Raw genomic sequence first — 26,274 nt, 5'->3', positions numbered from 1 at the left:
GAGGTATGTATTTTTCCTCTATCAGTGTTATAGATTAAAATATTTACAGATGCACCCAGCATATTTGTGTCTTTTTTTTTAAATGTGTACTGGGCATATTTTTAACTTTTTTAATGTGCGTGTTGGGATTAAATTCAGGACTTCACTAACACATGAACTCTACCACTAGTCTACATTTATATGTGTGAGTCTTCATAAAATTGTAAAAAAGAAAACCAAAACACTTCCATTTTGTTCTTAAGGCAGGTTAGTTTAATTTTTATAGAGGAAATACTTGCAAACAATACAAAAGACAAAATCAGAGAGAACGGGGACAAAAACAGAGATGAGTACTGATTATAACTTATTCCCACAACAAATTCATTTCAGAGATTATCACCAAAGCCTGACAATGAAATGATTAGATAACGTGAAGCCAAATGCCATTTTACATAGAGTGCTACTTCTACAAATCCTGGTGGCAGAATCCCAGCATTTCTGAATCAACACTGCTTAGAAAGCAGCATTTCCTTATTTCACAAGGCCCAGTACATACACAAATTGAAATTGCTGGAGGAACCCCCTGAATGCATAGGTTTTCACTTGTCCGATGTGTGCAGTGCCTTCTGTCAAGCCAGCCACATCATGGATGAGAAGCAATGACGATGCTCCAGGTTCTCTTGCCTGCCCACACCAGTTGCCTATGCTGTGCATGCGCACAGAACTGCTGTTCTGTCAGCCTTCGTGCGCCTGCGCTTTCTTTCCTTACTACCATTCCACTCCAATTAAAGGCAACTCAGCAACCCAGGCCTGGAGACAGGAAGAGGACAATGCAAAAGGTGACAAAGAAAGGGGTTCCTAGCTCCACCTGGCTGGAAAGCAGAGGCTAGTGTGCTTTCTGGGGGGCAGGGGTGGAGGCAGTACTACACACAGACATCTGTGCAAAGGGAACAACGACGTTCAGTGGGCTTCCTGTGTGCACACAGTGGGTTTCTCCAACACTGCTACTCAATAAGAGTCGGCAGAAAGGCTGCTTCAACCCACTGACCCTTAGCTGCCCCAGGCAGCTGCTACAAAGGGGCACTGAGGCCCAGGTGTGAGGCATCCTTTGACACCGTGACAGCCCTGTCATGTGGGACCTGAACTCTATGCACACTCCAGCATCCTGCTACTGGGGGCACAGAGAGGGCCTGCCCAACAGATGCTTTGGGTCTCTACTGCTATTGTGGGTCCAAACAAAAAGGAATTAGCAAAAGCAAAACAAAACAAAAAAACAGGCAAAAAAGCAAGACTAAAAGCAAGAATCAGGAATGCATAGCAAGAAATAGCAACCATTAAAAGCATACAATTTTCAGTCTTGCCACCACTGACAAATTCTATTGTCCGTGATTGGTCTTATCAATGAAATGCTTTTACAAAATTCAATTTTAATAAATCTATAAAGGAAAGTGGGTTATACAAGGAGGGAGATTATAGATTGATAGAGAGACCTGATTAAAGGGGGCATTTCTGCAGGAGGGGAAGAAAGATCTAGGAAGAGAGTTCTGTTTTCTTTGACATTTCTTGTGACCACTTCATTTACTCATTCAAGGCTTCAGAAAGAAGAGCACATTTCACCTGAAGTAAGTATGTGCCAGGCAAACTGTATCATTTGGCATTTAAAAGAATCATGGCATATTTTTATTACATAATTATTTTTTCCTCATGAGACAGCAATAAGATTTTGTGAGAATTAATGAGAAAAACTTCAATATGGGGGGAGGGGATTCTGATTTAATTAGGTAGATTCCTACAAATGATTATCTGGGTAAGTCCAGTTACCTATATGTCCTTCTCTCCACGCACACAAAAAAGCACCTTCAAAGGTTATGTCTCTTCCATACTAGCTGCTGTATTTACCCTCAGCTCACTGGAAATGTACACACTGAATTTCCTGTCCACTTTCCTTCATGAAACAGTAGTAGAGAGTACGAGGCCACTCCCACCCCGCCCATCTGTCAATAAGCCAGAGGCAGCAAAGGCCAGCTGCACATGTGCTAAGGAGCCCAGGCAGCATGAACAGCCATTGGCCACCATAGACAAGCAGGCTGAAACCTGGGACACCAAAGGCTCTGTCACCAACTTCAGACTCGTAAGCACAGAAAGATGCATTAGACGACAACATAGCAATGAGAGCCAGCAGTGACCAGTACACAACACTGAGCCCTGCAATGCACACACAGCTTGTGGACACAGCTTGAGAATTACAACTGAACTATTACAGATGATATTTTAACCTAACACAAAGAGAGTGACAGCATACAATAGACATGGTCAACGAACCGATGAGAAACTAATACAAGTAACAAATTTAGCACATAGTGTTTGCGTTTCGTTTCGGGTGTCAGAAACAAGACCGGCCCCAAGTTCCATTCTACTGCATGACAAATACGGAAGAACAAAATTTCAGTCTTAAAATACATCTTAAAGTCAGTATTTTCCTTCAAGGAAAAAAAGTACTATAAATAAATTACAATACAGTGAATTTGCCTGAACTCACTTCGTTTCTGTCTTCCAGCCTTTAAGTCAAATAAAACAGCATAAAAACTGTACACTCTTAACATGATAGCTGATCTTTTATAAAATAACCTGTCTTCAGAGATGTCAATTTCACAACAAGGAAAAACCAAGCCCTGTTGTCGTCACTATTATAAAATATATATGAATAGATATGAGATTTTTTACAAAATGTGTATATTAATAGCTTTGCACAAATATCTTAAAGACAAATTTAGCTAATCTAAGAAATTCATGAAAATAGATCAGGCTGATAAATACTTCCTGTGCACAATGCACTACATCAAACATCATCAGCTGGGAGAGGAGGTATGTTAATCCTTGGTCTTGTAAAAAATGCTATCTTCTCCCTGGGATTGGAAAGAATAACAGGTTAGATATGAATCTGAAGATACTGAATGCTAACGTAAGGCTCTCATGGCAATGATAGTTTTCCTTACAGAATAAACTGAACTTAAAGCCATAATAGCACAGGTCTGTACATTGAGTATGAATTTTAATAGACAATATGAAGCTCTCTGAGGGCAGAAGTTGTCTTATCTCCTAAATTATTGCCTAGTAGATAGATAAGGGTGCACAGGAAATGCTTGTTTAATTAATAAAAGAAAAAAATCATACATGAATGACTTAAGTCATTAATTGGAGGAAACAAGTTAGTCTTTTATACTAATTCATGATGGAGATGTGAGGTCCAAAGATAGCCAATACCCAAGGAGGCTAAGTATCGGGGGTGTATTATCCTGCAATCAAATGGAATGAAACATGTGATATGGTAGATGAACTTCAAAATATGCAGTCCCACGATAAAAAAAAAGATGAGAAAGACAATGTATTGCATGATTCCACTGATGTGAAGTAGCCAACAGAGGCAAACCCAAAGAACAGAAAACGCATTGCAGGTTGGCAGGGCTAGGAAGCAGGGAGGGCAGTGACTACGAAATGTGCCCAGGTGCTTTCAGGCTGATAAAAGTATCTGATAGAGGCAGTGTGTGCCACAGCGTGGTAGACAGACTGAATGCTACTGAGCTGTTGGCTCTAAAATGTCTAATTATATGTTATGTAAATTTCACTTTAATTTTTGCAGATATAAGAGAATACAGATGTGTGTGTGCTATTCCCCTCAGGTACCAAACAAAAGCAGGCTTTAAAGTACTGATTACTCTAGTTGTGAAAAGCCAGGGTGCTGATAATGCTTGAGCCTCATAGATGTTGACTCTGTGACAATTCATTCAATTCTACAAAACACACACTATCCTCTATGAATACTTCACCTTAATGGAAAGTTAATTGGAAAAGCAAAGCTGACATGTATGTGTATATATGTGTAAATCAACTATTTGTAATAGCAAATACATGGAAAGAAGGAGCAGTTTGTAAAACAAGAGTACTTGGGTGAATTATACCACCTACTAGATGGAACAAGCTATTATGCAATGCTTTCATTGTTAAAAATTGATTCTGGAGTAGGAAATAGTCGGTAGAAATAAAAGATCAGAAGGGAACATCAAGTGCCACTGGTGGTGAGAATTCTGCGTACCTGGGTTTCTTTTAGGGGATACTTGGCCTTTTATCATAACAAAGCTATCACAGTAACAAGAGTGTAATGACAAGCACTGGCTATGGTATTGGGTTCTACTCTACCTAAAGGTCTGCACTTGGATGGGCTCTTTGTGGTGTTGCCCACGCAGCTGGTAGATCTCTTTTGAGGCCTTCTTCAGCATCTTCTCGGCTGCTTGTTCTTGATGGTAGTCAAGTTTGGTCTGTCTGGTCTGGAACAGAAACATTTGGTTAGGAACCCTCTTTACTGCTGCTTATTTTAAAATGAAGAACAAATGGATTTACTTTCACTGGAGCTCAGAAGAACCAAGTCCAGCCATACAGTTCCAGGTGAGAGGGAGGCCTACTTCATTCACAGCTCCCAGGAAAATCTCCACAGCAGTCACAAGGGTGGCCAGAATCAGGTCTAGCTAACTTAGGACCCCAAACACTCTCCTCACAAAGTGGGCAACCACAGACCTTTGTCTCCAGCCCCTAGAACCTCCAGACATTTATGCTGATACCACCACAATCACCACCCTGATGGCTCATAGTGGGGAAGAACGGACTGCATGTGCATTTGGCTGGGTCATTCATTTACGCTGTCATTATGAGGATCCCCACTTCCATACCAAGCCTAGCTGCAGCTGGAAAGCCAGCTGGGGGCTGCCGAGGCAGGCCTGTGGCCTCTCACCTGCCGCTCTGCTTCCTTCAGCAGGCTGCGGAATCGCTCGTCCCGGAGCACCCAGTGTGGGAGGTCAGTCTGGCCTCGGACCTGGGCATCTTCTAAGCGCTGCCTCAGTTCACGGAGAGCACAGATCTCTTCATTCAGCTGTCTCTGCCGTGTCCTTGATGCCTGGAGATCCAGCTCCAGGTCTAGGGAGGTGCGAGCCATGAGCTCAGCCAGAGAAGACCTGCAGGACTGTGGGAGATGTTGCCTTATGAGTATATATATCAGCTCTGGCCTTCTGGAAGGTTCTTCCACAGCTAATAAATAGGTACGGTGTAAGTATGTCTCTCTAACTACAACTCAAATGACTGCAGTAAGGTTAAGATATATTTGCAAATGTATGGAGTAATGTATTGACTTATATGGTGCAGGCAAGTTTAAAAAAATGACCACAAAAAATACCAGTTGATCCAGGTGCCAGCGGCTCACTCCTGTTATCCCAGCTACGAGGGAAGCAGAGATTTGAAGATCATGGTGGAAAACCAGCACAGGCAAGAAAGTCTGTGAGACTCTTATCTCCAATTAGGCAGCAGAAAACTAGAAGTGTGGCTCAAAGTGATACAGTGCTAGCCTTCAGCAAAAGAGTTCAGGGACAGTGCCCAGGCTCTGAGTTCAAGCTCCATGACCAACAAAACCAAAACCTCAGGAACAGCACTTATGCCCTGAGTTTAAGCAAAAAATGTAAGTGTGTGTGTGTGTGTGTGTGTGTGTGTGTGTGTGTGTATCCCCCCCAAATTTTGTACTACTACCTTATCTTACAAAATAAAATTTTATAGGCTGGCATGATATAAAGAAAAGAACTGGCAAGTAAAGAAATTAAAACCATGGAATAGCCTATGCAGAAGAAAATGCTGTATGTCAAGAAATTCAAATTGTCTAAAATATATAAACTCTCCTGTCAAAAAAAGTAAAAGGAGCTGGGTGCTGGTGGCTCACACCTGTAATCCCAACTACTCAGGAGGCTGAGATCTGAGAATTTCAGTTCAAAGCCAGCCCGGGCATGAAAATCCATGAGACTCTTAGCTCCATTATTAACCACCAGAAAACCGGAAATGGCACTGTGGTTCAAGTGGTAGTGCACTAGCCTTGAGCTGAAGAGCTCAGGGACAACGCCCAGACCCAGAGTTCAAACCCCAACACCCACAAAAAAGTAAAAGATATATACAAATGATTAATTTGTATAATAAAATCATGTTATCTTAAGATATACTTATAACATGAATATATGCTCTCAAAAATCATATGTTAAAAGGGAAACAAAATATTGCCTTTCAAAGGTAATTGCCTTCAAAAACATAAAAATAATTGTCAGAGAAAGTACAATCCCATATTAGTTTATGTGTCACCCACCTGCTTATAGCGAAGGGTTCGTCTTTCCAAAGTATTTCGGACAAAAGGGGATTTCCGGGGCAGTGTTGAACTGTCACTGTCACTTCGATAAAGCTGCATCAGAAAGCATGATGTTTGGAAACAATCAGAAATTCACTACAGTAGAAGTATTTGCATTCATGCATACAAATAGGACAATTACAAGAGGGAAAAAGGGCAAATGATAGAGGGGGGTACATTTTAAACATATATAGAAATGCTACAATGAAACCCTCGTGTACAACCAATATATGCTAATAAAAAGGTTAAATAAAACATTCATTTTCTGCGTGTCTGTGTGTATTCTGAATGGTATTATTGTTTTCTCGTGGGTATACAGATGTATTTAGCACTTTTGGCGTTTTTAACCAAATCTTTGCATTTCAGTTATAAAAACAAGTAAACAAGAGCTTAAGGGAAAAGAAAGGTAAAAGCAAGCTAAACCAAACCAAAGCCACAACCTTGGTCTCCTTTCATGTCTTTCAAGTTAACCACAAGAAGTTTCCAGACTAGCAGAATCAATATTTCTTCCCTATCAGTACTAACTGCAACTTGATATTAGGTATGATGATTATGAAAGCTGACACTGTTCTTAGTGTTTTCTTATTTATTGATTGTTCTCATTTGCTGTATTTCGGGTTTTAGCAAGAGCTGGGAAAAATGGCTTTTTGGAAAAAGATATCATTCCAGTAGCAGTAAGACAAGTCAACATCATCAAGTCCTGCTGGGTCAGTTGAGGGAAATAAAAAAGGTCTTCTTTATGAGAGCCAGGACATTATGGATTTCATGTGGTAGCAGGGTCTCACCACAGAATCAATGTGTGTCTGTGTAAAAGTCCAAGCCTTGCCTTCATGGCCGTGTTTTTTTTTCTGTGCAGTTAACCTGAGATACTCAGGAAACATACTGGCACAACAACTTACCTGCCCCGCAATCATGCGAACGTATCTGTGAACAATGAGGCCTCTAAAAGCATTACCAATAAATAGAGTTATATGCAGGGTGCAGAGCACTGCAGAGTGACTGCCAGTCCTCATCTGGGTGAGCAAACTTTGCCCTATCATGTCCTATACTCCTCCAGGCGCAGCCCGGAGTCGGCTCCCTGGAGGTTCCGTCACAGGCTGCACTAAAGCAGGCTCTGATAACAGCATTCCCTTGAGTACACCCAACACCTGACCATTTACCCTTAAAAACTACTCCTCTAGCCAAAGTTGGTGGCTCATGCCGGTAATTCTAACTATTCAAGACACTTAAGTATTTGGAGCTGGGTACAATGGGCCACATCTAGCTATTCAGGAGGCTGAGATCTGAGGATCCCGGTTCAAAGCCAACCCAGGCACTAAAGAACATGGCAGTCTTATCTCTAATTAATCACTAGAAAAAGGGAAGTGGCGCTGTTGCTCAAGGGGTAGGGCAGTAAGTAGCCTTGAGCTAAAGAGCTCAGGGACAGCGCCCAGGCCCAGAGTTCAAGCCCCATGATCCACAAAACAAAAAGGATCTGGGGGAGCTTCTGAAAGTTCTGCTACCCTGGCCCCACCTGTGATCAGTGTCCAGTCTCTGAGAAATCAAATATCAAATCTAGGTATCTAAATTTGGTGATGCTTCCCAATATGGTTTGATTGCAAGGTACAGCCACAGAGCAGATCCCTGAAGGGCCTACTGTCCCCCATAGTATGAATTTATACTGCCACAGGTGAGTTAGAACCCACTCCTCAATGCTCAGAGTCTCCATGTTGGCTGCCACCTGTCACTCAATGATGTGGTTATTCTTTAGGCCTTCTAATCATGCAGAGGGACCTGCCTGCCAGATCAAAAGAGTCCTGTGTTTTGCCTTGTGGCTCCTGATGCTGATAGAGAAATGATTTAGTCCCTCCTGGCCATGAGGCGGAGCACATAACACTGAAAGTTCAGGAGAAAAAAAAACCTGGAAGTCGGAAGACATCTCGAGTTAGGCAGGCAGGAAGTCGGGGTGGGGAGATGAGTCTATAACATCAATTTCATCTCCACTCTCATGGAGTGTTCATCATTCATTCATATAGTTCATGAGAATGTACATGTCCTTTTGCATAAACAGTAAAAAGTATACAAACGCAGCAAGAACAAAGAAGAAAGTGTTTTTGATGGAAACAAAAGAACCCACTCACTCTGCAGACATATTGGCTTCGTGCTCCAGGAGAGAAAGTCTGGGAACGAACAATGGTGCTACTCCGAACAAAAGGCGAGCCCCGTGCCCGACGGCCAGGCCGCTCCTTTATAATACTCATGGATTCTTCTGGAAAGAGATCTTCTGTGGTGGTTTCCTTGTCAACCTAGAGAGGGGGTTATTCATTACTGTGCACCCTTCCATAGTGCAAGCCATACATGCAGTGTGAACAAGCATCTCTCTGCATCTCTACTGGTTGAATCTCTACTGGTTATATCTACTATGTCCAAAATGGAATGGCTAAGATTCCTGTTCCACACACACACACACACACACACACACACACACACACACACACACCAGAACGGGCTCTTACCAGTATCTTGGTTTTCTTTTTGGTTCACAGGAAATTTTTTTCACATATCCTATTTCTGGTCTAAAAGAAAATCCTGTTGGCTTTATAATCAAGATGAAGTGGATCTTGACCACTCGTTACCAATCTTTCATGTGAGTCACCATTGTCTACTGCCCAGAGGAGAGCAATGGGCATCTTGCTTGTGCTCCCAATGACAAGCTTCCTTGCCCCTTCTGTCTCTTCTCAACATAACAGGGAGCCTTGGGGAAACTTAAACAAGCTAGGACAGCATTCAGATGAACTAAAAACAGGCACTCAAAAAACATGCCTGCACACAGATGTTTGTGGCAGCACAAGTCATAGACAAAAGACAAGAGCAGCTAAATGTCCACAGTGGCTGTGTCCACACAGTCAATAATATTCAGCCACGAGAAAGACTGAAGTGTTGACACCCGCTACCGTGTGGAACCACAGTGAAAACACCTGACAAGTGGAAGATGTTGGCCACAAAAGACCACATCTTATGTTATTTCAACTTACATGAAACATTCAGAATAGGAAAATCTACAGAAAGAGAAATTGATTTTGGTTGTCACAGGGGCATGGGTGGAGTGAGTGTTACATGGATGTGGATTTTTGCTTTGAGTAGTGGAAATACTGTGCAGAGAGTAGATGCATATATTTGTTTTAAAATAGTTAGACTGTCTGAGTTTCATCTCACTAGATTTCAAAGGAAAACTTTAAGTCAAATCACATCATTGCTGGCTTCAACCGTACACCAGGTTCCATGCCCCTCAGAGAAAAGCCAAGTTCCTAAGTAGATTTCACACCCTATTACCCCTTGGCTTCCCCTGTCCTCAGATCAAAAAATCCCCTTTTCATCCCACTAGACCTGGCAATCCTTCTTTATCATCCTTGCTCTCTAGTGAAGCTTCCAGGAGTTATCTTTAAGTGTAGTTAAATATAAAAAATTCACCATCCTAACCATTTTAAGGGTACAGTTCAGGAGTATTAAGTATATAACAGATTTCCACAACTTCTTTATCTTGCAAAACTGAAATCCCATCCTTATGAAACAATAACCCCATCCCCCGTTTTTTCCTCAGCTTCTGGTGATCACAATTCTATTTTCTGTGTCTGTGAATTTTGCTATTCCAGGTACCTCACGTGAGTGGAATCATATAATGGGAGTCAACCCTCCATATTGCAGTTTCTGCATCTGTGAATTCAAGCAACTAGAGATAAAAATATTGAATAAAAACAATTCTAGAAAGCTTCAAAGAGCAAAACTTGAACTTATCTTACTGAACTCCATGCTATCCTGTGAGTGGGGTGATACACATACTGCAGTTCCTCTCCAGCACTCATTTTAGCATTATTTGTTGTAAAATGTTCAACACCAGAAATTCCTGGCAGTCTAGTGCAAAACTGCTGCATGGGCTGCCCTGGTAAGCTGGCAGGTGGTAAATTTGTGCTTGGTTTTTCAGCATGAGACCATGGGCTGTGGTGATAGCATGTTTTTGTGTACAAACAACTTGGGTAATAAGGTTTCAACAGAGTATCAGTATAATGCCAACCAAAAGTAACAAATCAGCCAGGCACCAATGGCTTATATTTGAAATCCTAGCTACTCAGGAGGCTGAGATTTGAGAATTGCAGTTCGAAGCCAGCCTAATCAGGAACATCCACCTGTCTGTCCATCTGTCCATCCAATTAACCACCAGTAATAACCAGAAGTTGTACTGTGGCTCAAGGAACATTACCCTTGAGCAAAAAAAAAAAACTCAGGGACAGCACACAAGCCCTGAGTTCAATACGCACAACTGACAAAAAAAATCACAAACCCGTACCCCAAAGAAAAATAAATGAGATGATCATAGGGACAAAGGCATGTTTTGTGTTCTTCAGTGTAACCTGAAGTAACCTTTATAACAAGGGCAAAAGAGAATTGAGAAGCAGTACTTGTACTTTCTCACACCTTTGGGAACCAAGAAACAGTCTGAGAGTTTCCATCCCTAAAGATAGGAAACATCATAAGAAAGAGTAAAAGCCTACCTTTTCATTGGCACTGTCTTTCCTTACAAACTAGGGTTGATGAACACTTCAGTAATACCTGCTGCACCCATGTCAAGCCATTTACAGATCTTTCCCTCAGCTCAGTGAAATATAGCTTTTGTTTAGGTACAGCCCCCAAATCCAGCAGCACTGTTCATTTCATACCAGACTTCCCCATACTCCACCATACCCACGCAGCTGTGTGGCTGTTGGTCAACATGCCTCTCTATTTGGATGTGAACCCAGTGGCTCCAACAGGCTTCCTGTAAGGCCTGTCCTTTGCCACTGCTCCATGTTTCCCATGATGTGTGTGGACACACACGCATCCCTCTAGGACCACCAGCCTAGTACTGCACATTCAAATACCGCTAGCTCCATGAAATCTAGTGATGTTTTCTGCTTACCTTCAGTGGTGGTGGCTGATGTTTCACAGGGTTGTAAGCGTCTGCCTGGCCAGCAAGTGTGTGTCCATGAACAGAGTCGACCCCAACACAACAGGGCTCTGCGTACAAGGGGCTGGTCTGTGTGCAGTTGCTACAGCCACTATCAACGGAGTCAGCCTGCCAACTCCTAAAGACAGATATTGCAAAATTCCCCAGAATGTTCAGCAGAAGGAACCTGATTCGTGCCTGCCCTCAGAGCATGGTAGTAGAAACATCTAATAAAACCTCTTTCTAATTGCTAAAGACATTTGCTGTTCTCACCAAGTAAAAGGGTAATTCTGATCCTAGGGAAGAAAATGATTCAATCCCTTTCAACTAGTACTTTCTTGACCAACCAGTTATAGCTGACCCCAAACTCTCACCACACAAGTTCCCCTCGCTTTCTGTCTAGCTATGAACATGAAACCCTCTCCCTTGGCCATGCACTCTTCCTTCCTAAAATAAATTCTTTAAACTACATTCAATGAAAATCATGGGAAGAAGCCTGGAGCTTTGGAAAAATGACACTCTATGGAAAAATGTGGAAGTAATATGAAATTATGTGCCTCCAGAGAGGGCAAAACCACCTGGCAAGAGCAATTGTTCACTTGAATTATTTGTTCACTTTGAACAGGCTTCTTCAGTCAAGGACTCACCACCGGGCTGCCTCATCTAATGCATAAAGGGATGCTGCATTATTCCATCTACAGGAAATAGCCAGAATAAGCAAGCCCACTGAGACACAGAGTGGATTTATGATTACCTGTGACTGCATAGAAGGCAGACTGGGAATGACTACTAATGGCTAGGGGAATCAGTCTTTTCAGCATGATGAAAATACCCTGTAACTGACAATGGCAAGAGTGGCATAACTATACTAAAAACCAGTGGATTATATACTTTATTTGGGTGAATTATATGACATGTAGATTAGACCACAATAAAGCTGCTCAAAAGCTTTAAAGCGAGTTTGTGCTCACTGGTGATAATTTTCTCATGAAGAGAAAAGCTGGAATAGAGGGAAAGGTATAAACTCCACACAGGAGACTGTGGCTGAGATTCAAGGACATTGCCAATGGGCAGATCAGTAGATTCCCCACCAGAATCCTGGCTCCTAAGCAACGGTACCAAAGAATCAGCTGGCACCTTCTACTAAGGCATGGATGAAAACATCAACTTCAATGGGAAGGGGTATCAATGTGTGAGAAGTAATGTACCTACACCTGGCGATTGTAACTACTAACTGTAACCCCTCTATACATTACCCCAACAATAACAAATAAAATGATAAAAAAGAATTCGAGGTGAGTATGGCCGCAAAAGAAGGAGCATCAGTGGCAAAATACAAAGAAATTTGCAATATGCATAATTTCTATCACGTGGAATTACATTTTTAAGCAAAGCATGGCATGTGGACCAAAACTGCATTTGTAAGTAAGGTACCTTCTCGTTCTTGTAGGATTGCATTTACTGTTCAACTGAATTTCTGGCTTAATACCAACTTACAGTAATGATTTCTACATGAAAATAAAAGTGTGTTATGCATTGTTAAAAAAAGAAAGGGTGCATTTTCAAAAACAGAAAACATCCACTTCACCAGAGACCTAGCTTCCTCTGACAATTGTGGCTGACCAACAACACTCGGTGGCTTTTCCCTGAATGTTGGAAATATGCCTATTCTCCCCAAGGTTTGTAAAGACTTTTTCCCCTTGCTAGAGAGAAGAAGATGGCAGACACCCACCTCTCAGACACAGCCTCAGCCTGCTCTTCCTTCTGCTCTATCTCCAGGATCTCTTCTTCCGTGTACTCCAGCTTCACACGCTCCTCAGCGAGCTCCCTCTCCACTGCTTGCAGCTGAGCTGTGGTTCGGGCCAGCAGCACTGTCACCGCGTCCTACAAGAGGAAAAGGTGATTATGACACTCAGCAAAGCCTGCAACTCCTGGTGGCATAACAGACAGCACTGGCCACACACCACAGCAAGCGTTCAGGCCATCTGCTGAGGCCGGCCTCAGTGGCACTGCAGGAAGAGCACTCATCTACAGTTCACAGCAAGACACTCTCTTCAACCTAGTCATGCAGGTCTGGGTGTAAATCTGATAACCTCTGTGCCTCTGTGCCTCTTGTGATTAGGAAGGAAGAAAGCATTATGATCAAGTGGCCATATGTCCGGACTATTTCTACCTGATTCTTGCCCTTCAAAGTTCATTGCTGCCACATTTCACTTGAGGTCTACATAGACTATTCTTAGAAATGACTTGTCCAAGCAAAAATCAGTCTCAAAGTCATGAAAGCAGCTACAAAACATTCACCACGTACCGTCTTCCCCAGGTCAGCAATCGTGGGTCCCCGTGCAGTACTCTCAGCAACCCGCACAAGTTCCCTCGACCTTGGGGGCTCAGAGCTGGCAAAGACCTGTACAGAGTACCATCGCAGCTGCATGTCATTGGAACTGTCACAGTCAGCCAAGTTTATCTGAGCAATGCCCTGTATAGGAGTTCAAAAAGAAAAGCCAGAACAAACACTGAATGACTGCATTGAACAACTGGAATCCCTTAAAAGTTCTGCCTTCAATTGTAAGATATAAAATGGATCATTCCTACTAGAAGGATAAAAGTACAGCAAAAAGGGTGCAAGGGGAGCCTAAAAGGACGGTTCTGTCTTGCTTATTCAGCATAATCAGAAAGTGCTGGAAAGAGACCTGGGGCAGAGAGTGGCAATTGGAGTTGCTGAGGGAAGCCCAGGCCTGTGTGAGCTGATGAGCCAGATTCTCTCAGGAGTCTTGAAATAACAAAGGACTGGCTGAATCTATATTTCTTAGGGGTTTTTTTGCTGTAGGCAGACAAAATGTGGAAAGACTCTAAAGGTGGAAGAATTCCACCACCCTCACCCCCGCCCCAACTGCAATGCCCAGGCCTCTCTTGAGGTCCAGTCTTGGGGTTTCAGGTAAAATACAGGGCATCCTAGTAAATTTGAATTTCAAATAAATGATAGAGATTTTAGTATAGATAAGTCTCAAATATTGCATGCAATTTATACTAAAAATATATCCATAATTTCTTTGAAATTCAAATTTAACTGGTCACTCTATATTTGTACTTGCTCCTTGAATTACATTGGAGATAACATGGATGTTGTCTCATGGAGGGAGCAAGTGTTGACTAGGACAATACATTTAAAGTGTAACAAGACCACTGGTTTTGTTCATCTCTTTCCATATCCTCAGCCAAAGACACCACTTGACATTATGACAGTTTCTAAGCAGAGACAGAGACAATAGAAAAGAGACAAAGGAAAGAAGGTAAAATAGACAAAGACAGTAACTAAGGATGAAAATGACAAGGACTAGGGGCATGGCTCAGATGGTAGAATGCTTGCACGCTAGGCCCTAAGTTCAATTCCCAGTACTGCCAAAAAAAGGGAAAATTGCAAAGGAATAAAGAAAGGAAGGAAGGGAGGGAGGGAGAAAAGAGGGAAGGAAGGAAGGAAGGAAGGAAGGAAGGAAGGAAGGAAGGAAGGAAGGAAGGAAGGAAGGCAGGCAGGCAGGCAGGCAGGCAAGGAGGGAGGGAGTGAGGGAGTGAGGAAAGGAGGGAGAGGGTAGGAGAATGAGAGGGAAGGAGGGAAGGAGAGAGGGAGGGAAGGCAAAAGGAAGGAAGGACAAAAGAGGGAGAGGGGAAATAAAGACAGATGGGAGAAAGGAGGGCGCCGCGTGAGCGCGCACGGGCCCTGGCGCCATACCAGCAGTTCTTCCTGCAGCTGCAGATTCACTGAACACACATATAACTGAAGTGACTTCAATGTCAACATGCTGGAATGCACAGGGATTCTGAACACTTCATTAAACACCAGCGGGGCTTGGAATTCCAGAGCCTTCGAGCAGTAGGTGTTGGGAGTGCCAGAGTCGAGCGGGGGCAAGTAGACACGGATGTGGCTGGGAGGAGGGGGGAGGAAAAACGTTGGCAGGCAGTGTGGACTGATGTGTTTACTGACAGGACGCCAGCATGTGCCCGTGTGTGTTGCCCTCTATACATAAACCAAAAGGAAAACTTCAGAGTCCTTTGGAAAAAAAGTTCCTTTATCAACTGGGAGTAAGCCCCTGGACACTGGAGGAGGGAGGAATTATTTGCCAAGAGAACCACTTGGAGGTCAGTCTTGAAGACTGGGGCTCGGGAATTCTGCGGGACACTGTATTTTGGAAAGAGTTCCTTCGACCTCCCAGAGCCTCACAGCTTCACTGCCAATTTGTCAGCCCATCACCCACCAGGCACCACCGTTCCTGCACGCTCCACCCTCAGCCCAGAACTCTTTATCCAGCAGGGAGGTCTCAAATGTTATGGATCACTGTGACATCACCAGAGTAAGCCGAATCCCAGAAGTCACCCTTAGCCACTTGCACCAGGTTGCTTCCAAGGCTTTTTTAGAAGACTAGTTCTCAAAGATTATTGGATTCGGGTCTACACTGGACTTGACTTCATCATTAGTGGCATAGTCACCATCTTGGTAACCATCCACCTGGTACCCACTTTGGGCTACAGAGCAGAGAGGGGCAACAGTCCCATGACAGAGGCCAAGATTACCAGGTGACTTCCAAGTGGTCCTAACTCATACTTCCCGCTCCTCACTTTAGCCAAGGCCTCCCTAATCCCAACTTTAGGCCTCTTCATGCACACAGGCTCACAAGGCCAAGTAGACCCACATCATTACTACCCATCCCTGGACCCAGGAAACGGCTGAAGCCCTAGTTGGGTCAATGACAGGCATTTCCTAAACATCAATACTGCATATACGAAGTCTGGTGCTATTACTTTCTTCTGCTTCTCAGCTAATAAATTAGGTTCTTAAAAAAGTATCCTCTTTTATTCTTCAGACAGGCATTGTCTGGTTACTCTACTGTAAATGTAGGTTCCCATACTCTCTTTTCTCTCTCTGCATCTGAGCGGACTAGGTGAGCCATGTTGTATGAGGAAGGGCCTAAGGAAGGCTACTGCTAGCCCTACAGAGCTCCCCAGATCTCTGAACCCAGAGGCTTACATCTTGCACTCTTCCTTCATCAGAAGTCCAGCAAAATTTCTCAGTTGTAGAACATGCACGAGGAGACATTCATTGGCATTGTCATACCTAGAAAACAAAGCCCAAGTCTGTGGTCCATGAATTGCCCATCAACACAGGAATATTTCCCCCACCACATCCCTAGGAGACAAGTACCATGTCTGGACACATGTTTTACTGTCACAACCAGAGGAGAAGGGGTATCATGGTACCTAATGAGTAAGATGCTACTGAACACCCTACAATGTATAAGTAAAGAACAGTCTGGTTCTGATGTCAACAGTGTTCACACTTAAAAACCACAACTGAAATAACAAGAGTAGAGCAAAATTAAACAGCAGGAATCTGAAGAATCCTGCCCTGCCAACAGAAATACTGTAACTATTGCCTTAATAGAAACTAAATCATTGGGGCTGGGAATGTGGCTTAATGGTAGAGTGCCCGCCTAGTACCACCTACACAGGAAAAGCAGAAGTGGTACTGTGGCTCAAGTAGTAGAACGCTAGCCTTGAGCAAAAAAGAAGCTCAAGGCAGGGCCCAGGCCCTGAGTTCAAGCCCCGGTATCAAAAAAAAAAATCAGAAACCAAAGAAACCAGAATGCTGTTCTGGAAACCATCTAGTTACTTACTCTGGAAATGAGAAAAGAACCGTGATGCCTATGTTGTAGTTAATACAACTGGCAGAGATGTGTGCAATGTCTCTATTTTGCTGGACTTCAAAGAAGCTTACAGTACCCTGAGTTATGGTCCTCAAATCCTTAACTCCTAAGAAGTGACAGTCCTCAGCTGTGGATATTACTGCTTAATGGCAGCAATGCAGCCACATTTTTTCTCTCATTCCTCTTTTCTGAGACAGGTCAAAATGACACTGTCACTATCAAGAATGAGGGAAATCTGACTTTGTTACCTGGTATATTGCATATATGTTTATTTGAAACAGGAAAGGGAAGGGGGAAAACAAGATGATTGGGAGGGGATGGGGGGAAGGATAGGGGGATAAAAACATGAGAAAGGTTATCAATGTGTGAGATGTAATGCACCTACTACCTGGCAAATGTAACTGTAACCCCTCTATACATTACCCCAACAATAACAAATAAAATTTTAAAAAAGAATGAGGGATCAGCATGTGAGTCACGGGGTCCCTCTAGCCCTCCTTGCCTATACATGGAAGCAGGACACATAGGTTGGACATAATCATATCCTTAAAGTTGAAGCTTTAAGGACTAGGGGTATTAAGGGCCAGGAAGCAGCACTCAGGCAGGCCCAATCTGGCAGGCATCTTTAACAGCAATAGAGAAGGTAGCGTCTGTACTCACAGAAATCCCACATGGATCTGGGGGTCATTGCTACTGCACACGTCTCCAAAAGCAGACTCTTCAGTATCTTCATTCCTAAACACAATCGGAAATTAACCAGAGTTTAGTCCAAAGGGGAGTGTTTGCTGCAGGTTATGCAGAAATACTTTCATGCTGAGAGCACTGAGCTTCATCTAATCGTGATGTTAAGAAGTAATGTCATTATGTGGCTGAAAGGATCCATAGAATAGCTCATGGGCACCTACTTCCAAAATTGCTCTTCTTATTTATGCTGTTTTGGGTTTCTATTTTGTATCAGAAATAGTTGTATAATTTTCAAATCCCCAAATGATATTCAGAGCAGTGTTCAAATGGGAACTTTAAAAAATAGTCTGCAATGTTCAAAATACCTTACAGATATATGAAATTTACAAAGAAATAATGATGTCAAAGGTATCTAGTCATGGCTGGCCAGGGGCGTGGCTCCAGTGGTAGGAAGACTGGGCTGGCAGTCAAAAGACCCTGAGTTCAAACCCCAATACTTCTCCCCTACCCCAAAATTGTGGGACTAGATCTTAGGATCAGTGCTACAACACTTACTCAACATATGCAAAACTGTGAATTCAATGTTTTTTTTTTTCATTATACTGGGACCCCTAAAGTCAAGGAAAGAGAGGAGAAAGGAAATTCATTTTCTAAGGAACATCCTTTCCAGAAAAGCAGGTCTCTTTTGTGTATATGCCAATTCTTTTTTAGCTCTATGAGACATAAGCTTTAATCCACAGCAAGCTAGGGAAAAAGAAGTCATTCTAGAACAATGGCCTCTAAAAACTACACAGAAACCAGAAGAGTTTTTGCAGATTTCTAAGGCCCAATCTACCAAGTTGGGAAAAAGCAAGGAAAATAGTCTACCTTGGATACACAGTTTCCATGAAGATCCTTTATGTGCACAACACTAATACTGTGGGAAATTGGTTTAAAATCCACTTCTCACCTTTTGGTTAGAGGTTCAAAGACTCCACTATCACTGGCTAGTGAGTAATCAGACAGGCAAGCAGAGACCCGGCGTGCTCTCCTCTCCAATCTCTTTGCACTGTCTTCCCGGAGCGTCACTGCTGCAAACAAGGGACACATTCGATAAGGACGTGACAGCAGTGGAGGCCTTATGGCAAAAAAAAACTATTAAGTTACTAAGTGCTTCAGAACATACCATTATAGGTACGTGCAAATGAACTCCATAAAAGTAATCTTTAACATTAAAAAAAATAGAAGAAACAGACCGGCTGTTTTTTGTTTCTTAAGGTAGGGTTTCATCTTTTGTTTGTTGAGATAGGATCTTATTATGAAGCCCAGAATGGCCTTGAACTAGTAATCCTCCTGTCTCAATCTCCAGAGTGCTGGGATTATAGCTGTGTATCACCATGCTCAGCTTTGACTACTTTTTGGAAAGCTCTTGAGCTGTCTGGAAAGACACTTGGATTCATACATCTTTTTGCACTCCTTTAATGAGCATTCAGAACATAAGAAGTTCCTTGGAGTTCCACTTTAGAAAGACTCACATATTCATTTAATATTTTTTCCTAGTCTTTCCATTTCCTTATGAATAAGACAATGCCTGCCTTTCTTTCTTTCTTCCTTCCATCCTTTCTTTCTCTCTTTCTTCTTTCTTTTCTTCCTTCTTTCTTTCTTTCTTTTTTTCATATATTTTTATTGTAATTAATAGAAGGGTTACATTATATTTGCCAGACAGAGGTGTATTGGAAAGACTAGGAAAAAATATTAAGTGAAGTAAACCAGACCCAAAGAAACACAGACTTCATGATTTCCCTCCTCTATAATAATTAGTACACATCTAAGATTCTCCTAGCAGAGCTCAAAGCTTTGTGTATATGGCCATATAGGATGAGACTAAGCAAAATGAACTCCAGGATATGGGAATGAGAGGTTTATCTTGGTGATTGTTTTTCATAACGTACTATGTGCAGTAATTTCTTTTCTATTTTTTTCTCCTATGTTTTTTCTCATGTTGTTACAATATCTGACTTTGGTATCTGGTATATTACATATACATTTATTTATTTGAAATAAGGAAGGGAAGGGGAAAAATAAGATTGGGAGGAGATGGGGGGGAGAAGTTGAGATCAAAACTTTGCAAGTGGTATCAATGAATTAATGAACCTACTACCTTATGAATGTAACTGTAACCCCTTATATATCACCCTGACAATAAACTATAGTTATTAAACACACACACACACACACACACACACACACAAAGACTCACATATTCAAAAGAACAGCGGCTGTGTTCTCTGAGGAATGTACCTTCCATTTCCCTTCTTTATGCTAGCTTGTATTTTCCATGTTCCCCCCTACCACATTTTATTACCATCGATTGGTTGTACAAGGGGTTTCATTCTGACATATCCATATATGCATATGATGTACCTTGATCACCCTCCTCCCTTTCCAAGCCAATATCAACAAGCTTCATTGTTCCATTTTTACACCTGCACCTAAAGTGTTTTGACCACATGCAACCTCCTTCATTTTCTTGATTCACCCTTCTCTCTCCTACTAACTAGTACCTACATCCTAGGCAGGATCTGTTCTACATTTCTGTCATTCATTCTTTTACTGCTAGAATACTAGCATCCCTTACATTTTATTTTCATATTTATTTTATTTTATTTTTTGCCAGTCCTGGGCTTGAGTTCAGGGCCTGAGCACTGTCCTTGGACTTTCTCAAGGCTAGAGCTCTACCACTTAAGCCTCAGCACCACTTCCAGCTTTTTTCTATGTATGTGGTACCAAGGAATCGAATCCAGGTCTTCATGCATGCTAGGCAAGCACTCTACCACTAGGCCAAACTCCCGGCCCTTCATATTTATTTTTATCAAGAGTCAGAAACAATCATGTTTTCCCCTTCTAATATTTCCTTAACCACTTTTATCTTTCCTTCATGATAATGACTCCTTTCAAACAAAACTAATAATATATATATATATATATATATGCTTCTTTGTCAAATGTAATTGCATACACAGGAATCTCAGTGTTTCCTAGAATAGCATGTTTGGTTAAATTACAGAACTGAGTGCAGCTCTTGCATCACAATGCCCTTTAATAACACAGGTCCCTCTGTTGCCTTTATACTTTTCTCTGGCTATCTAAACTCTATTAAATTTAAAATCCCAACATCTGTGCATTCTTAAACTGAGGAAAATCACGAGTCCAAAGGTGACCATCCCGTTTTCAACCAAATTATTATCCACATCAATTAAATACAAACATGTTAAAGAATATACAAAACAAAAGAGGACATGGTCATTAGTCTCTTAATGTCAACTAGAGGCAAAAGCTAGCCTTCCAAAGGTCTTCAATGTCAAGCCTGAGGTTATCTTCTCCTGTACTCATCAGCCAGGGATGGAAGCTGGCTCTATCCTAGGGTGTCCAGAAGTATTGACTCTCAGATTGCATCCTTGATTTCAACATCTAGCTCTTTGCTTCAGCCCCGCCATATAAAGGGGCCATAATCATCTATTATTGACTATAAAGAGATATTTGGTGTGTGTGTCCACACATCATTCCCTATGTCCATTCTCAGCTCTGAAAATCACTGAGACTATTTCCTAGACATAGCTCTAAATCGTTACAAGCTAACAGCTTTGGGTAACAGTCCCATAGGATAGATACTTCCAGGTAGTATTATCCTATGGTGCAACTCTGACCAAATTTCTCTCATCACAATGGGAAACTATTAAAAGAAAGGGAAATTAAGGAATAAATCCTTGTAGAACCCACGCTGAGTCAGTAAATTCAGAAAGCAAGAGTCCCTAGCAGGTGGGACCTATAGCAATTTTCTAGGGTGAGAACCAAAAAAACACAGTGACACCCCACACTACATACCTGAAGTCTGCTCTTGGGCTTCTAGGAAATGAGGTTGATAGAGAGTAAGCAATGTCAATGAAGCAAAGGAGAAAAATTCTACTCATTCATTTTAAAAAAACCCTAATAACTATCTTTGCCAGTCCTGGGCTTGAGCTCAGGGCCTGAGCACTGTCCTTGGACTTTCTCAAGGCTAGAGCTCTACCACTTGAGCCTCAGCACCACTTCCGGCTTTTTTCTATGTACGTGGTACCCTAATAACTTTTTTAACCATAAAAGAGACAGGCAGACACAAAAATCCAAGGACATGAACAGTAATTGCTAAAAAAAAAAGGAAGGAAATAAAATGAAACTATATTATAGCTAAAACTTCCAGATGGTACATTAAAATAATAAATGTCATTAGATGCTGGATGAAAAAAAATACACATGGGGATTAAATACTGAAAGCTTTTCAGGTAAGTTTTTCAAGAACTTTATAGCCCCCATGGATATAAACAATAACAATCAGTAAGTTAGCCTGTACCCAGCATCCATCGTAAACATGGATTCACCACATGAAGATGTTCCCATGCCCACAGCCTGAGCACCAAAGGGGAACAAAGAAAATGCCAAGGCCACTTACAGCAGATCTTTCTGTGGAGCCGCATGAAAAAAGAGATATGTGAAAAGCCTTTAAGGCTTAAGTCACTAATTTCAAGGTATAAATACGATTAAAAAACATGAATAGATTAGTCAAGTCAAGATGTTTTTGGTTTTAATTAGCAAATACTAATGAGCACATTAAATTTGGAAAATAATACAAAATCACAACTTGGACTTTCAAAAATCCAGGGACGATAGAACTGTAGTAAAAAAAAAAAAAACGTTAAAGATGTTCAAGCAAGATTCAAGTCTATCTCTCCACTTCTCTGTCTCCAACTTCTGTCCATCTAATTGATTTCAAACATAGTGGAAGTTCAATTCATTGCTTTGTGGGTTTGGGCAATTTAGATTTTTGTCTTACTAAAACTTACTTGGAGCTAAACTAGACTGCACTATTTGTAGCAAGATTGAAATAGTGGAGGAAACGGTATGACCTTGGACACTGGAAGAGAGTAAGATAATGTGATGAACATCAAGCTCCATCTTTATGAAGCTATGAGAACTCTGGAACTTCTAAGGGACACTGAGAGTCCTCCTGGGTCCTTGCCTAAAGCAGGTTAGGGACCCAACAGGACCTAGAAATCACTTTGGTTAATGATTTCAAGTTTCTTTAGGACACATCAACTGATGTCATGTATAAATCTACTACCAGGTCGAAGTATCTAAACAGTGATTAAGTAACTATTACCCTGTCTAAATTGTCCACATGTAACAATACTTGCCACAGAATGGAAGGGGAAAACTAAAGAAACCATGGTCAGAAATTAAATCAGTTCTTTTCCCTTCCATCCTTCCCGGCTTTGTCCTGACCTAAAGGGACCCTTGTGTAGGTTCTCTGCATACATCAACAGACAGATATTCTTGAACCTCAGTCTCAAAGATAATTTGGTAGGTAGGGGGAAGGAGAAACAGACGAAAAGTTTAAGCAACACCAGACATCCAGTTCAGGCCTTATTATGTATTTGCATTTCTGAATGAGAGGAATAAACATGGAACAAAGAATCTATGATTATAAAGAGGAACAAAGGCAATGCAGTTTACTTATATGTGTGAATTACAGAAAAAAAGTGTCTGGGGATGTAAAACTGTGTTTGCAAACACAGAGTGAGAAAGCAACAAATTAGCAGTGTTGTAAAAAGTCATGAGACAGCCCAAAACGTAATGATCTCTGGTTAAACATATAAATGCTTTGACACTACTATTTCATATAGTCAGGCCCTCCTGAACATGTCAACCTTTCCATCTACCAAATGATCTATTTCATAGGTAATAGAATAGTAGTGAATGGAAGAGACTATAAAATCACCTTGTTCAAGGACAGGGAAGATGAGACAGCACAAGATCATATGACTAGAAATCAAGAAAACAGGGAACAGAATCTCGGCCTTTAAGATGCTATTTCCACTACACCACACTGCTTTTATATTCCAGTTTTATTTCTCACCTTTTGTTGCAGAGTCAACAGCATGCTTCTAGGTTTCTTGGCCCCTGCACTACTATGTTTGGGAACTGGTCACTATTTGTTGTGGGGGCTGTAGTGTGCACCGAAGGATATGTACAAGTCTCCCTGGCCTCTTGCTACTAGATGCCACAAATAATTTGCCCCCTGTAGTTGAGACACCAAAAATGTCTCCAGATATTGCCAAATTTCCTCTAGGGGAGGGGGGAAAGATCTACCATGCTTTACAAATCATCTATTCCTTGCCTAAATGGAATGTGTACAAATATTTTCTCTGAGCAAATAAAAGTTAAGAAAATAGGCTGAAATTCAGGAATGGGAAACGCTTTTCTTTTCTGCCAGTCCTGGATCTTGAACTCAGGGCCTGAGCACTGTCCTTCGCTTTTCCCAAGGCTAGCGGTCTGCAACTTGAGCCACAGCCCCACTTGGGGCTTTTTCTGTGTGTGTGGTACCAAGGAATGGAACCCAGGGCAAGCACTTTACCATTAGGCCACACTCCCAGCCCCCTGCAGAATCCTTTTCTCAGTCCCGTTTAAAACCTAAGGAACTTAAGTACTAGAGGTCAATATTCTCTCAAACTGCAGCCTAGCATCAAGGATCTGCTGAACTAACAAGCTGAAGCAGACTTCTGTAACCAAGCAGTTCTCCATTTGAAGGCCACCCGAAAAATGGATTTGGTAGAAATGACTGAGTTACTGTTACTTCCACATTTGGTGGAATACAGATTTGATAGAATTACCTCCTTAGAAACTACAAGGACACATGAATAAAGAGAAAAGACCAAAGCAACAAAGGAAACAGAACTCCTCTTGAGCTACAACCAGATAGTAGTCCACCTGCAAGTATGGTGAGGGCACACACACAATGTTCTACTTTGACATAGAGTACAGAGACCCTAGTACTTCTCTGCCATCTTCTGAATGTGGGAGATTATATGGTTATTGCCTTTATCTTCATTCTAAAAATAAGCTAAATGCCTAAGAAAGACTACTTTGGCCATGTCCATTATCTTTCCCAATGGACACGAAGGTGAGCGAGCAAATCACACACTTCCTAGCCTACCAAGGTTCTTAAATCCATAGCTAACTGAAGACATGAAAAGCTAGCCAAAGCTTCAATGCTACTGCCCAGGACTTCTCCCCAAACTTCAGACCTTGCTTCCCCAAGTCCCATCACCACTTACTTCCAATGGTGGGGGCACTGGCCACTTGGGGTCCCCTTTCGCGAGGTCCTTCCCCGTCCCCAGAAAATCCATGTGGCTGAAGTGACACTGTACCCTGTAAATCCTCATCTCCCAAGGCAGAGGCCTGTGCTCGCAGTCTGTCCAGGGAGCCCAGGCCTGGCACCTCAAAGCCATCTGCCAACTGTGCCAGAGGAGAGTCTCGCGAAGCTGGCAGGAAGGGAGTATCCAAGGGAGAGCTGGGGGGTGACAGAGAAGACAGGGAGGAGCGGGAAGACAGTGATGCTAGGGACTGGGGAGTGTCCAGAGATCGCCTCTGTTTGTGGAAGCTGGAGTGGCCTGCTGGGTCTGAGAAGGGGACATCTCGTCCCAGAGATTCAAAGGGAATGAGATCAAAGCGCAAAAGCTGGCCACATTCGGTGTCAGCCTTCTCATACTGTGGAAGGCCGTAGATGTCTGTGAAGCTGACTGAGCTCAAGGAACCACGGCTGGAAGCCAGAGAACCCCGGCTGGAGGCCAGGGAGCCACGGCTACTCCCGGAGGACACCGTCAGGGTGCTGGCAGACAGGCTGAAACGAGAGAGCCAAAGTCTTAAAAACACATGCTGCTGATATTTCACACCATTTGCCAGCCTTATTCTCCCCAGAACTGAGCAGGGCATAACCCCTGGTAGCATGAGCAGACCTTGGTTGGTATGTCTCTTGAATGACGCCAGGGGGCAGTGAGCAATAACAAAAGACTCCTGCATGAGTTGGAGTCCATGCTCAAGAGCATACGGGTATAATCAGACTCCCACTTGCTCACTGAAGACTTGGGGAACAACATATCCTACATTCCTTGCACAGTTAGGAGTCACTGAGAGAGTAATTCACATAAAGCCTTTAACATTATGACTATAATACAGCAAATACTTACAAAGATGAACAACTATTCTGCATCCAGATCTCGCTTATAAGTATTTAAAAAACTAGAATAAAAATGTCTGTGTTGCATAGGTGGACACTTCTGATAGTGGCAATTAGATTACAAGATCTTTCTACAAACTTGGCTTCAGATTTATTTATTCTCTCTTTCGTTTCTTTGAGGCAGGGTCTCACTATATACTCCAAACTAGCTTTGAACTCATGATCCTCTTGAGTTAGTTTCTCTAGTGCTAGGATCATAGGTATATACTATAACTTCTGGCTCAGACTTCTTATCCTGAAGCCAAATTTGGTTCTCCTCATTTCCCTTTTTCTGATTAGTCTGCATTAGGTACAGAGGGGGAAGGTCTTGTTTTCCTTTAGTTGTATGTTAGCAAGTCATCTTTTTAAAACCCACTTTAGGTTCCAAGCTCGCAGTAGGAGAAAAGTTCAAGCTAAGGAGAATTATAAAGTTCATGCACATGTCACTGAAGCATGATAATCGAGTATAAAATTTTTGTAAAGTAGCCTATCTTTTATTTTCTAATTGTTATTATAAAAATGATGTGTAGAGGGGTTACGGTTTCGTAAGTCAGGTAAGGAACGCATTTCTTTTTGGATAATGTCACCCATCCCTCACTCTGTCCCAGTTTTTCCCTCTTGTCTCCACCCACAAGTTGTATAATTCATCTTCCACATAGTGTCTAGTGTTTTC

At 42.1% G+C, this 26,274-nt stretch overlaps 1 protein-coding gene across 1 annotated transcript in view; it reads right to left on the bottom strand.

Annotated features, from left to right (window-relative positions):
- Positions 1-238: 238 nt before the first annotated feature.
- Positions 239-26,274, bottom strand: part of Wwc3 (WWC family member 3) — a 113,861-nt gene continuing 87,825 nt past the window's right edge. The window contains exons 11-23 of the mRNA XM_090325834.1: positions 24,661-25,226; positions 18,480-18,600; positions 17,507-17,581; positions 16,171-16,257; positions 14,878-15,070; positions 13,459-13,626; positions 12,883-13,034; positions 11,124-11,289; positions 8,311-8,475; positions 6,152-6,244; positions 4,766-4,993; positions 4,177-4,304; positions 239-2,885 (exon numbers count right to left, since the gene is read on the bottom strand). Coding sequence (XP_090181960.1) covers positions 2,819-2,885; positions 4,177-4,304; positions 4,766-4,993; positions 6,152-6,244; positions 8,311-8,475; positions 11,124-11,289; positions 12,883-13,034; positions 13,459-13,626; positions 14,878-15,070; positions 16,171-16,257; positions 17,507-17,581; positions 18,480-18,600; positions 24,661-25,226 — 2,209 coding nt within the window. The 3' untranslated portion in view covers positions 239-2,818. The remainder of the gene's footprint in view (positions 2,886-4,176; positions 4,305-4,765; positions 4,994-6,151; positions 6,245-8,310; positions 8,476-11,123; positions 11,290-12,882; positions 13,035-13,458; positions 13,627-14,877; positions 15,071-16,170; positions 16,258-17,506; positions 17,582-18,479; positions 18,601-24,660; positions 25,227-26,274) is intronic.

Source organism: Megascapheus bottae, chromosome X (genome assembly GCF_031878675.1).
Source record: "Megascapheus bottae isolate mThoBot1 chromosome X, mThoBot2.hap1, whole genome shotgun sequence".
Lineage (NCBI taxonomy): Eukaryota > Metazoa > Chordata > Mammalia > Rodentia > Geomyidae > Megascapheus > Megascapheus bottae.
This window is presented reverse-complemented; position numbering and strand designations above follow the sequence as displayed.